We start from the raw sequence: 12,618 nt of genomic DNA, 5'->3' as shown, positions 1-12,618 counted from the left end.
TCCTTCCTAGCTTCCCAGCTTGCAGATTTTGAGGACCAGTCCCGCTCCCATCACTCCTGACCAGGTAAGACATGGTGAGTCCTCTTACTTCTTTACTAGTAATTGTTTCAATATCTAGTCATGCTTTATTGGGTTGTGTGGGGTGGCACAGGTCAGCCCGGTGCCCTTCCAAGCCAGGTCACCCCCTCGTTTATGGAGAAGGTTGCGCTCTAAGTGGAGGAAGTTAGCGGACATCTTTGCCCCCTCTTCATGAGAATGGCTGACTTCGAGGGCTGTGTTACACAGAGCAAGCGTCCCCTTTATGGGAATGCCTCAGGTCAGTGAAGGTGCCCTAGGGAACATGGCCAGCTCTTCCTTCATGCATTATGAGGGTTTTAAATGATGGCTCACTGTGAAGAATACTAAGAAAGGTATTCTTGCGTAAAACTACATGTGAGCACAGTTGTGGTCTTGATCACTCTTGATTCCTCTACTGAGGATGTGCTCAGGGGCGCCCGATTCCTAAATTCTTAGTGTAACTCTACTGGCGTCCTATTGGAAGTCCCACAGGCCCTTAAAGGACTGGATTTCCTGATAACCCACATCCCTAGCCAGGAAACGTACCTCTAACAAGGGGATGTACGGCTGGGTCCAGGTGTTTGAAAATGCCTGAGAGAAGGGTGGGTCACACTTGGGTCGACCTGTGCCAGGAGGAGGACAGAGGACCTGCAACCCCGTGGGCTCCCTTGGACCTCTCATGCCACCCTTCTGGGAAGGCTGCCTTGAGTCGGGATGTGAAGCCATTATTGCGATGGTCCTGCTCCTGCCAAGAATCCTGAAGGTGGTGGTGTTCAGGGATGATGGGTCTGTCCTACGGCAGTCTTACTACGGAGTGTCTCAGGGCTTGATTTGACCCCCAAGCTTTTCAACATCTACACGAAACCGCTGGGAGACGTTTACCAGGGGTTCGGGCTGAGGCATCACCCATGACACCCAGCTTCACCTCCCCTTCTCAGCTAACAGAGGTGGGGCAGTTGGAGCTCTGAACCAGCGTGCGGGCAGGAGAATGGACTGGATGAGGACCCAATAAACTGAGATTCATTCCAGACGAGACAGACATACTGTTTGCGGGTGGTTCATCATTCCGGTTTAGTGACATTCACCCTGTTCTGGCGGGGGGTTACAGACTTCCCATTCGGTGACGTCTGTAGTTTGGGGATGGTCATGGATCCGTCGTTGCCCGTAGAGGCACAGGCTCCCTCCGTGGCTCAGAGTAGCTTTCCATCAGCTTAGGCCAGGGAGGAACAGCTGCAGTTGTTTTGGCCTAAAACTTCCATGATCCCCTGCCATCAGTGACGCTGGCTGGAGCTGATGGGGGTTGTAGTCCAAAACAACTGAGGTCACCGTTTTTTTAATTTCCATTTGTATTTTAGTTGTGTTTTATTTTACTTTAGTTCATTTTTTTTCTTTATTGCACCCACTCCCAAAGTTCTTCAAGCTTTTAAAATCACAAAAAAAAAAACAATAAAACTAGCTGAGATTCAAACCATAAAAATAAATATACTGAACTTAAAACCAGCAGGATAGAAAATCACTAAAATCACTGAGTGTCTAATAATATTTAAAGTAACTAAAAAGAAGAACTAAAACATCCCTTTAACAGGAGGTGCTGTGAGCCCCCGAGAGAGCCTGTGCCTCTGTGGACGATGACGGATCCATCATTGTCCCCAACCTGCAGACCTCACCCTTTAGGAAGTCTGTAACCCCCTTCCAGAACAGGGTGACTGACACTTAACCGGATCGATGAGCCACCCACAAACAGTATTTCTGTCTCGTCTCGATTGAATCTCAGTTTATTGGGCCCTCATCCAGCCCACTCCTCTGCCCCTGCGCTGGTTCAGAGCTCCCACTGCCCCACCTCTGCTTAGCTGAGAAGGAGAGGTGGAGCTAGGTGCCATGGGTCATGCCTCAGCCCGCGCTCCTGGTTAACATCTCTCGGCGGTTTCATGCAGATGTTGAGAAGCTTGGGGGTCAACTACAGCCCTGAGGCACCCTGTAGCAAGACCGCCATAGGACAGACCCATTATCCCCTGCCACCACCTTCTCTAAGGGGCATTCTAGGCCGGAGCGGAACGTTTGCAATACGCGACTTCACACCCCAACCCAAGGCAGCCTTCCCAGGAGGATAGCCTAAGAGGTCCAAGAGAGTCCACGAGGTTGCAGGTCCTTCTCCCAGCAAAGGACGCAAGCAACAAGCAGACTTGCACGTCCCTCACCTGGTACAGGTCAACCTAATTGTTTCATAGCCTAGTTATGTTTTATTGGGTTGTGCCAGGTGGCACAGTTTTGGGGATTGCTTCTGGCAGCAAAATACCTCGGGCCAGACCTGGACTTAGAACTGTGTTACACACAGCCAGGATTCCCTTCATGGGATGTCTGAGGTTAGCCATGGTGCCCTTCCAAGCACGGGCGGTCCCTCCTTTATGGAGAACGTTATGGTCTAAGTGCTGTAACTTAGTGGACTTCTTTGCCTCCTCTTCACGAGGACCGCTGACTTGGGACTGTGTTACACACAGGCAGCGTTCCCTTCATGGGAATGTCTCAGGTTAGTGAAGATGCCCTAGGAAGCATGGCAGCTCCTCCTACATGGAGAATGCTGCACTTGAAGTTCAGGGATTTAGCTGTCTGGCCTACCTCTTCATGGGATGGCTGACTTAACTGACAGGCACGTTCACGAACATGTTATTTGGAATTAACAGGACACAGGCTTCTAATATGGAAGGCTGAGTTCAGAATGTATTTAAATAGTTCTCACAGAAAAGAGACATTTGCACTGAGATTGTTTACTTGGCGGTTTAAAAAGGCTGTGGTAACTGTTCTCTGGGCGTTCCCTCTCCTGTTGGGGTCCAGCCCACTGCTGTGCTAACTCTCTTTTGCTGTGGGAAATAATTCTGTTGTTAGTGTCTCACTGGTCTCTTTGTCCATGTCTTTCAAATCCACAATACCTGGGGGAGCCTTGTCTGGGATTTGACAGCGCTCGTCAGAGCCACACCGGCAGAAGCTCTCTGGGGACCACCATTCCAGCGCGCACCCAAGGTAAGAGACCTTTTGAAATCCCTATTGGCTTAGCCTCCTGTTTCAGGTGACAGCGTGGGTCTGGATCACACTGGACTCCCAGCCCAAGACTTCTCTGAGACCCAGCAAAACAGACTTAGAAAAGTGGGCCTGGTCCATTGGAGGGGCAGATGAGGTTTGACATGGCTGGGCCCAGCGCAAAAGACAGGTCAGTAAAACAGGTACCTGAGGAAGCAAGCGAGCAGAGCTGCTGCTGACACCCATAGTGTATATGTACAAAACTTATGGTCCAGGATCTGCAAATTCCAGAACGTTTAAAATGTTCAGATTCTGTTTAAGATAGCTAGGAAGAAGTTGAATGTTTTGTGGCTTAGAGACAGGTAGAAGAAGAGTTTTAATCTGGCACATAGCAAAAGGTGTTGTGGAGCCTAGAGACAAGAACTGCGAAAGAAAGGGGAGGGAGTTTTCTCCTGCCAAAGAAAGAAAGAATTTTTAGGCTGTTGTATATTTAAGCTTCCAACATGATTATTTTTTAATGCATCACTAGTATTGAATTGTAGAAGGAGTAGAAATGTCCGTCTCTGAAGAGTTAAATTGCATTTAGAGTTCAAGCAATTAAGAAAGAATCTCATTTTTTAAAAAGCCCACAAAGCAATAACGATGCAGAATCCATGGTAGATTCAAGGGCAGAGGCAACGGATGAGAACATGGTGTGAGCAAAAAGCAAAATCACCCTAGAATATGCCACTATTGTGGTCAAATTGGTCACTAGAAAATGAGTGTCCTAATAAGCCTGGCCAGCTTATGCAGACACCTCATAAAGCTGATCTACACTAAAGTTTCAAGATTTTCTTACAGCTACACTGTCTGCTAAAAAAATTACAACTGTTGTAGGCATGTTTCTTAACTAACTGCCTCACTATCCAGACCAACATGCTTTGGTTAAGTCCTTCCTCTTTAAGCAGAAAGCTATTTTGTAATAAAGATTTACTCACCACATGAAGCATTTCTTGATGCCCTAACTACGTTGTGACCTTGCTGCAAAGCATGGTGTGTGTGTTCTCCTGATTCCTCTTCATGAAATCCAAACTTCCAGCCTGATCACCTGGGGGTCTTGGAATTTGATGAAATCCCTTTTTTGCAATTAAGAATAGGGAGTATCAAGGATATCAGGGCACACCGTGTTTCCAAGGAAGGGCAAGCCCATACCTTGTGTATGGTCTGAGCTATATGCAGTTGATAATGCATAATAACTCTAGTTGGCAATCTTTATGATGTGTGGCCGGCCTCTGGCACTTATGAACAAGAGTTTAGTCCTTATGGAACCCTCACGGGTAAACCAGTGACTCTCCCCTTAATAAAATTCAGGCCACCAAACGCCAACTAACAGATGATCAAGTGTTAAGGCTATGGCCGTACATTAATGAGTTAGTTTAATGTTCTCATTCACAGATTAAAGACACCCAGACGAGCCCTGCCACGACCACCGGCCAAAGTCTGCGTCTGCATCAAGGTTCTTCAGTGGACAAGAGGACCCTGGCGCCCAGGTGGAAAGGTCCCTACCAGATCTTCCCGGATCCACACATCACGCTGCAAGAGGGCCGTTGACCCAGACTTCGCCAGTCAAGTGTAGACAGCAACCGAGGCGGCGCTCTCAAGGACAACGCAGGCGATTTCTCCCCGACGCGGCCAACAGCAGGTGTTGACTGCTTCACCCAAGACCCAGCGGATCATGCCCCTCTACAAATATTTAAGGGCCATAATAATGCCCAGCCACTCGCCAGAAACCAGAAAGGTTTCATCCTACTGGTAGAGTTGGCAAAAGTCCAGCAAGAGCCAAATGCCAGCTGCACGAAGACAGACTTAGCCAGGCAGCCAATGATGACTGAGATGGCCGCCCTGTTCCAGTACGGTGGTCTTGTTCTTTTTGAACTGTGCTCTATGGGAAATAAAGGAGGGTATAGCACAACTAAGTTTAACTGAAACAGAAATAGATAAACTTACCAAACTGTTAGATATGTGCTTTAATTGTTTTAAACGTTAGCTGTTTTTATGCTGCACCCCCAGAACTCACCCCTTGCACCCCTGTTACACCTCTGCAATCCTAACACACACCCATTCCGGCCCCAGAACCTGTTTTCAACCCCAGCAAACGTGTGGTGTAGAAGTAATGATGAGAGTGCCTCTGAGCGTCTGCAGAGTGCTTTCAACACCTGCACTGTATAAGCTTGGGAAGCAGCATTCTTCGGCGGACTTCACTTCTCAGTGCCTTTGCAGGGGACTGAGCGGCTCCCTTCCTCAACTATAGGCAGCCTTAGCTCAGCTGCAGAGCATAACCTTTGTCCGCACAAGGTCCCAAGTTCGATTCCTGTCCGGTCCAATTCAAAGGGTCTGGTAGCAAGCCAGAGGACAGATGAGAACTTGCCAGTCAAAACAGATGGCACTGTGCTAAAGTGGATGGACTAAAAAGGCGGTTTCATATGCCTGCATGTTCATTTATTTAGGGTGACCATCTGAAAAGGAGGACAGGGCTCCTGTAGCTTTAACAGCTGTATTGAAAAGGAAATTTCAGTGTTTTTATTTCAGCAGGTGTCATTTGTATATATGGGGAACCTGGAGAAATTCCCTCTTCATCACCACAGTTAAAGCTGCAGGTGCCCTGCCTGCTTTTAAATCTAGTATAGCTCCTGCACCTTTAACTGTGGTGATGAAGAGGGAATCTCACCAGGTCCTCCTTTTCATATGGTCACCCTAAAATAGTACATAATCATAGAATCACAGAATAGCAGAGTTGGCCATTGAGTCCAACCCCCCCCCCCCGCTCAATGCAGGAATCCACCCTAAAGCATCCCTGACAGAGGGTTGTCCAGCTGGTCATTTTAGGGTGACCATATGCTACAAGGTTTGGCAGTGCTAAATGATATTACCTCCATATCCCTGGGTTAAACCAGGAAATGGGTCACTTTAGGAATCCTAAACAAGGCATTATTAAAAGAAAACCTTTTCCATTATTATGGACAACAGAACAATGGGAAAATTGGGTTCACTTTGAATACAACAGCAATGGTTGAGTTAGTTGGTTGTAGGGTTATACTGCTGGTTGATAACTTATATTTTTACATTATTATAATTATTAGTTTACCTTTATTGTTACATTGTCAGTGTTTTTATTTATTGAGATATCAAGATGTATTCTATTCAAATAATGTGACCAGGCCCCAGTGAAAACTGTTCTAATCTCACCACTAAGGCCATATTGTGGGTGCTCTCCAAATAGTGTATACGTAAAAATCTGCAAACGGCTATGCCCGGAGTAAGACCTTCAATAGAAATTGACTTGTGAAAATCTAGTTTTATTTATTTATTTATTTATTTATTGCATTTCTATACTGCCCAATAGCTGAAGCTCTCTGGGCGGTTTACAAATTTAAGGCAATTCAAAACAAAACAATAGTATAAAACCATAATATAAAATACAATATAAAAGCACAACCAAGATAAAAACAACAGCAATGCAAAAATACAAATTTAAAAGAGCAAAGTTAAAATTAATTTATAGACTGTTAAAATACCTGTAGAATAAAGAGGTCTTCACCTGGCACCTAAGAGAATATAATGTAGGTGCCAAGCGAACCTCCTTAGGGATCTCATTCCACAGCCGGGGTGCCACAGCAGAGAAGTCCCTGCTCCTGGTAGCCACCTTATATTACATCTCAAGTCTTAGAATGTTTTAAAGAGAGCTGCATTTTCTTGCTTTATATTAGTTCACACTGAATAGGCCTGAGAAAAGATTGCTTCAGTAACCCAATCATTCCTCTCTTCTATCTCCACCCTTACCTGGGAGTAACTCCTATTATTAAAAGATGCCTTTTTTAATGGTCCTTCCTCCTCCCTCCCAATCCCCTTTCCTTTTGTGTCGTGTCTTTTAGATTGTAAGCCTGTGGGCAGGGACTGTCAAGAAATACTTCTGTGAGCTGCCATGAGAGCCTTTTTTGGCTGAATGGCGGCATAAAAATGCTTAAATAAATAAATAATGGTGTGCTGCTTTTAATGATGTACTAGTTTTAAATGTTTGAATTAGTTGTATGTATTTTAATGGTGTTTTTATTTGTGTGGTGCCCCGCCTCGATCCAGAAGGAGAGGCGGGTAAATAATGATAATAATCTCAGTGAGGCTTGCTTCTGGTTAGGGCACGATCCTACGCTGGCAGTTGTAGGACTTTTTTCTGGCTAGAGAATTGCACCTTTTGCCTCCCTGTCTAATCTTTCTTTACTGCATATTTCCCATTTTCTGTTTAGTCTAGCACTAAACATTTGGATAGGAGCATTTCCCCTCCTATCCACATAGCTATTTGTTTTTAACTGTGTATATTTATTGTTTTATACTATCTGTACACCGCCCTGACATCTTAGTGATATAGAGCGGGATATAAATATTTTAAATAAATATTTCTTTTTCTCATCCAGGACCTTTTCCTTTTAAAACAATGGAAAAATAATAATTGTCTTTTCTACTGATCTTGTATGAGGACAGCAAAAGGAACTACCACAAAGAAATTTGTACAGCGACTAAAAATACATGTTGATTTCAGACACGTTGAATGTCTCACTTGTTCATTTCAGCGATTTTAACATTCATGTATTTTGTAGAACAGGTGGGTGTTACTCGTGAGCTGTAGAACCAGACATGTGACCAAGGCCACGCCCCCTTGGGGGCGGGGCATGATGTTGGGGTGGGCAGGGCTCCTTGAGAGCAGCTGTATGGTCCTCCTTTTTGGTTTCCAAAATACGGTCAGCCTATCTTTACTGATCAATTGTAAGCCGCTCCGAGAGCCTTTTGGCTGAGGGGCGGGATAGAAATACTCTAAAATAAATACATAAATAAATAAAGTGTTTATTAAGCGTCAGCTTAGCCTTAGCTTCAGCGCAGGGGGGCTGCGTCGGCTACAAATCTCGCGAGACCCCGCTAAGGACGCCGGCGGCCAAAGCCTCGCGAGAGCAGGCGGGGCAGCGAGCGAGTGTGGAGGGGTGGGGGGAAAGGTACGTGGGGGAGGTACATGGGGGCGGGGCTTCTCCTTTTCCCTGGCGGTGGTGGTGCCGCGGCCTGCGCTCTGATTGGCCTCGACGCGCGGGAGGAAGAGTGGGGGGGCTGAAGCCGGGCGGGTTCGGAGCGCGCGGATTGGCCCCGGCGCGCGGGGGCTGAGGAGGGGGGGCCGTGGCGCCGGCCCGCCATTGGCTGCGGCGCGCGGGCGGGGGGCGCGGCCTGTCCGGGCGCGGCCGCGCGGGCTCCTCCATGATGTCGTCGGCGCCGGGCGCGCCGCCGACGCCGGTGCAGATCCGCGAGGCCAACGCGCACCTGGCCGCGCTGCACGGGCGCGTGGCCGAGCTGGAGCGGCGCCTGGCGGCCGCCGAGCACACGGTGCGGGGCCAGGCCGAGAGCCTCATCCGCAAGGACGCCGAGATGCGCCAGGCCGTGCAGGGGCTGCGCCGGGGCAAGGACAGGTGAGCAGCGCCGCGCAGGTGAGGAGGGCTGGCCAGGGCAGGTGAGGTGAGGGAGCCCCGCCTCCCTCCCTGCCTGCCTCCCTGCCCCCCACGCCGCTGCCATCAGAGGAAACGGACACTCCATGAGGACTAGCGCCCTCGCAAGCCCCCAGCCAAAATACTGGTCCTCTCAGGGGGCACCAAGCCCAGGAAGCTGGCGGGTGCGGGACTCAGGGCAGAGAAGAGCAAGGGCTCGTCCATGCAGCGCAGAGCCACAGGGTGTGGTGACGGCCACCAATATGGGTGGCTTTCAAAGGGGGTGGGTGGGGTTGGATCAGTTCCTGGAGGAGAAAGCCATCTAGGGCTACTGGCATTGATACTTCCAGTATCCGAAGCAGTCTGGATATATACACCCGTGGCTGGGGAACATGGGCAAGAGGATGCTGTTCCCTGATGGACAGCTGGTTGGCCGCTGTGTGACTAGATGGAGCTTTGGCCTGATCCAGCCTAGGGAGTCTCCTTATGCTCATGAGGACTAGCACCCCAAAGCCGTTACGGGGCTTCCTCCTCTGGCTCGGGCGCTGGAAAGCGAAACCTTCACCTGGCTCCTCCCTCCTCTCCTCTGCCCCACAGGGAAATCGCCACTCTGGAGGAGAAGCTGCAGTCCTCCGAGGAGAACGGCCGGAGGCTCCTGGGCGTGATCCAGGAAAAGGACGCCGCCATCGCGCAGCTCCGCCACCGCAGCCGCCTCCTCACCAAGATCTGCCGCAGCCGCCCCGTCCTGGACAATCTCCTGGCCTACATGGCCGAGGGGGAGCAGCTGAGCCCCGTCCTCGCACCCCGGAGCGGCCGGGGCTCCCCAAACCGGAGCCCGTCGCCGGAGGCAAACTGCCTCCCTGATCTCGATTTGGACACCAGGGACTTCTCCGTTGCGGACGACGACCAGGATTCAGACAAGACGCTGTTCGGGACCACGGTGTGAACAGGCGGGACCCTCTGGTGCCCCGTTGCCCAGATAACCTCTCCTGGGTGACCCCCTTTTCCATACTCTGGGATGTCCAACTTGCCGAAGCCAGGGACGGGGGGGGGGGGGGTTGAGAATTACGGCCTTTAGATCCAGGCTCATCAGCTTTAATTAGCTAGCTGATGCAAACCATTCCTTTGGGGCTCAGGAATAACCTGAGCCTCAAACATTTCCCTCCACCCCGATTGGGTTTTGGGGACCATGAGGCGCCCAGCCAAACTGATGCCCTCCAGACTGCAGTGCCAGTCATTCCGGGCCAACTTAGAATCGAAAAAGGGCACCACACAAAAGGAAAAAAAGGGAAGAAGAGGGCAGAGAAAAACAGCAGCCAGTCCTGCTGGCCGGGATAGGATGGCAGCTGCTGTCCAGCACATCTGGGGGGCAGCAGGTTCCCTTGGAGAAGTAGGTTTCCATGAGGGGGCTGAGTTTTTCTCCCATAGATTTATATCCTGCACTTTGTAAGGAGGAGTAATGACAGTTCCTTCAGCACGGAGCCGAATTCTTGGGTCTCTGGGTCCACCCCAAAACAGCTAGGCCCGTGGCGTACGTGACGGCAGCTGGTCCTGCCTTTTCAGGGGGCGGCTCAGAAACGTCCTGATCTGGGTGACGGGAGGAATGGCGTCTTTTCAGTTTCTAGATACCGGCATCACGTTCTTAAGGGAATCTTGTGGGATTAATCCTGGACTCCACCACACACACACACACGAACGCCTCTCCTCCTCCGGAGACGTCCTGCCTCCTCCTGGTTCTGGAGTCCATTTTGGAAGCTCCCATCTCTCTTCAAAACGTGGTGTAAGTTAGGGACACTTTAAAGCAGCAGTGGCCGTGGGCGGATGCCAGCCACGACTTCTGGAATCATGGTAGAGCTAGAAGAGGCTTCTACGGCCATCGAGTCCAACCCCCTGCTCAATTTCCTGCAGATAGGGGTGTGCGTCTCTCTTTGGGGCCTTGACAGTTTTGGGGGCCTGACCCGTGGAGAACTCCCAGCCTCGAAGGTGAGCGCCGTTCACGTGGGCCACAAAACCAACCGACGTCTGCATTTTGCAGTCTTTAGAGTTGCTTCTTCTCCAACCTCGAGTCTGTGTAGGATGCTTTGCCCCTAATAAAAGGGGGGGGTGTGTGTGGGACGGCAACTTTGATCAGTTTACCTTCTTCCCTGGCCCTTTTCCGTGAGTAGCTCTTTCCGTTGGTGGGAGAAGCTTAATGACTCTGATGGCAGATATAGGTCAATCCCTACCCTAAATTTACTAATAATGCCCCGTTTTCCTCTTGGGTTACCTTGGATCCGTTTCCCGGCTGAAGTTGGGCATTTTCTTCCATTCAGCTGTCCGTGGTCATTAGCCGAGCCCAAGACGCCAGCCGTCTCAGTTACATATTTGTTTTTATAGGATTTTTTTCTGTTGTTACGAAAGCGCTTCTAGTCAGAAGCGAGAAATGACACTTTAACGCTAAAAATAACACATCTAGCACGCAGGATCTGCAACGAAGAGTTGCCGCGCAGGGTGCTTCAGACCACTTTCCTAGTCAGTCATGCCTTTCTCACCCCGTCGCAGATTCATGTGCCCCTCCCCCCCCCCGTGCCTGTGGCCACCGAGCACGCCCAGTTCTAGGGCTGCTTTTCGGGTATCCCGTCGCCGCTGGGTTTTTCTTCCCCGGAAGCTATTTGTGCACTTCTGCAAACCTCAGGTGTCCTCCAACCTCCTCGATACCTCCCTCGTACCTGGCTGGGGCGCCCTTTTGGCTACATCGAGACGAGCACTTGGAGAAGAAAGGTGGCACTCAGGATGGAGCATGGCCAGCCCTTTTCTCCTTCTTCCCCCCCCCCCCCCCAAGTCTGGAAAAGGGAATAAATGCAACATCTTTCTACGCACCAGGAACGCAGCTATATGCTGACCCCTTTGCTCCAGAGGTCACTCCAGCGTGTCTGGTCTGGTCTGAAGGCGTCTGGAATTCTCTCCTGGTTCTGGCGCTTAGCGGGGTGGAGGTATGATTGCCCGATTTCTCTGCAGAGGAGCTACATCAGGTTGGGTCTGGGGTCTCACGCCGCTTCAAATCGTAGCAGCACAAACGGCCCCAGAGCCGCCCCCTAAACCAGACTGAGGCTGGGCGTTTGGATTCCAAAGACGCCGCCCGTCCTTCCGTTCCTCCTCTTGAAGAACTTTCGTTTACAATTTTGCAAACCCCCCTTTTTAAAAGAGCTCCTTCAGAGCGGCGATCTTGAAGGGTCCCCTGACGACCGCGATGGGATTTCCCTCGGAGTAAAAGTGCGCAGGATCAGTCTCTTTTCCCTCGGTGACGACTGTGACCTTTGTTACGGGCCGGGACGGCACCGCTGCCAAACGTTACGACGGGAGCTCCGGTTTAAGTGCCTACGGGGACTCAGTTATGCTGCGTCCTCGCTCTGACTTTTCCTTGCTGGAAGCAAAAATAAATTAAATAAACCTATTTTGGTATACTCGATCTGTGTGCAACTTTCTGCTTGTGGTTTCCTTCCAGTTGGCTTATTTTGCATCAGCCTCCAGGTTAAGAGTGTCCCAACGCCTGGCCCACAAGTTCAGCCTCGCCTTTTAAAACAGATCTACAAGGGGCGGCGGACGCACTCAGCGGCGCTGTTTTACAGGTGGGAAACGAGGCAGGTTGTGGGTGGGATCCAAAGTCTCACTCAGAGTAGACTCATTGGGGCTTCAGCCAGACTCACGTTGGAGCCAACTCAAAGGCTTGATGCGTGTGGATTTTATTTCTGTTTTGGTTGGAGAGAGGGAGAGAGAGATGTCTGGATCTTGCAGGGCAGCAAATGAGCCTTAAAAATATTGAGCCATTATAACTCGCTGGACTAGGAAACGTGAATTCGAAGCCTCGTTGACTTCCGGACCTGTTCTCCTGATGTGGGGTGGGTTCAGAGGGCTTTAAAAGGCTGAGGAGGCCATGCTGGCTAAATTGAGCCTCCCTGCACAGACACAGTTTACCCCTAAAACACAATGGAGGAAAATCTGGCCTGCCGAGTGCCTGATGTTGAAAAGGCCTGGGTGCGAATTCTGTTGCTCTTATTCGTGGTTGGGG

General features: G+C 50.1%; 1 protein-coding gene across 1 annotated transcript; it reads left to right on the top strand.

Annotated features, from left to right (window-relative positions):
• Positions 1–8,349: 8,349 nt before the first annotated feature.
• Positions 8,350–11,975, top strand: VMAC (vimentin type intermediate filament associated coiled-coil protein). Its single transcript, XM_063147365.1, has 2 exons — positions 8,350–8,555; positions 9,168–11,975. Exons 1-2 carry the CDS (start codon positions 8,350–8,352, stop codon positions 9,514–9,516), a joined length of 555 nt encoding a protein of 184 aa, XP_063003435.1. The 3' UTR covers positions 9,517–11,975.
• The last annotated feature ends 643 nt before the right edge of the window (positions 11,976–12,618 follow it).

Source organism: Elgaria multicarinata, chromosome 23 (genome assembly GCF_023053635.1).
Source record: "Elgaria multicarinata webbii isolate HBS135686 ecotype San Diego chromosome 23, rElgMul1.1.pri, whole genome shotgun sequence".
NCBI lineage: Eukaryota > Metazoa > Chordata > Lepidosauria > Squamata > Anguidae > Elgaria > Elgaria multicarinata.
The sequence above is the reverse complement of the archived record's forward strand: the minus strand, read 5'-3'. Positions and strand labels throughout refer to the sequence as shown.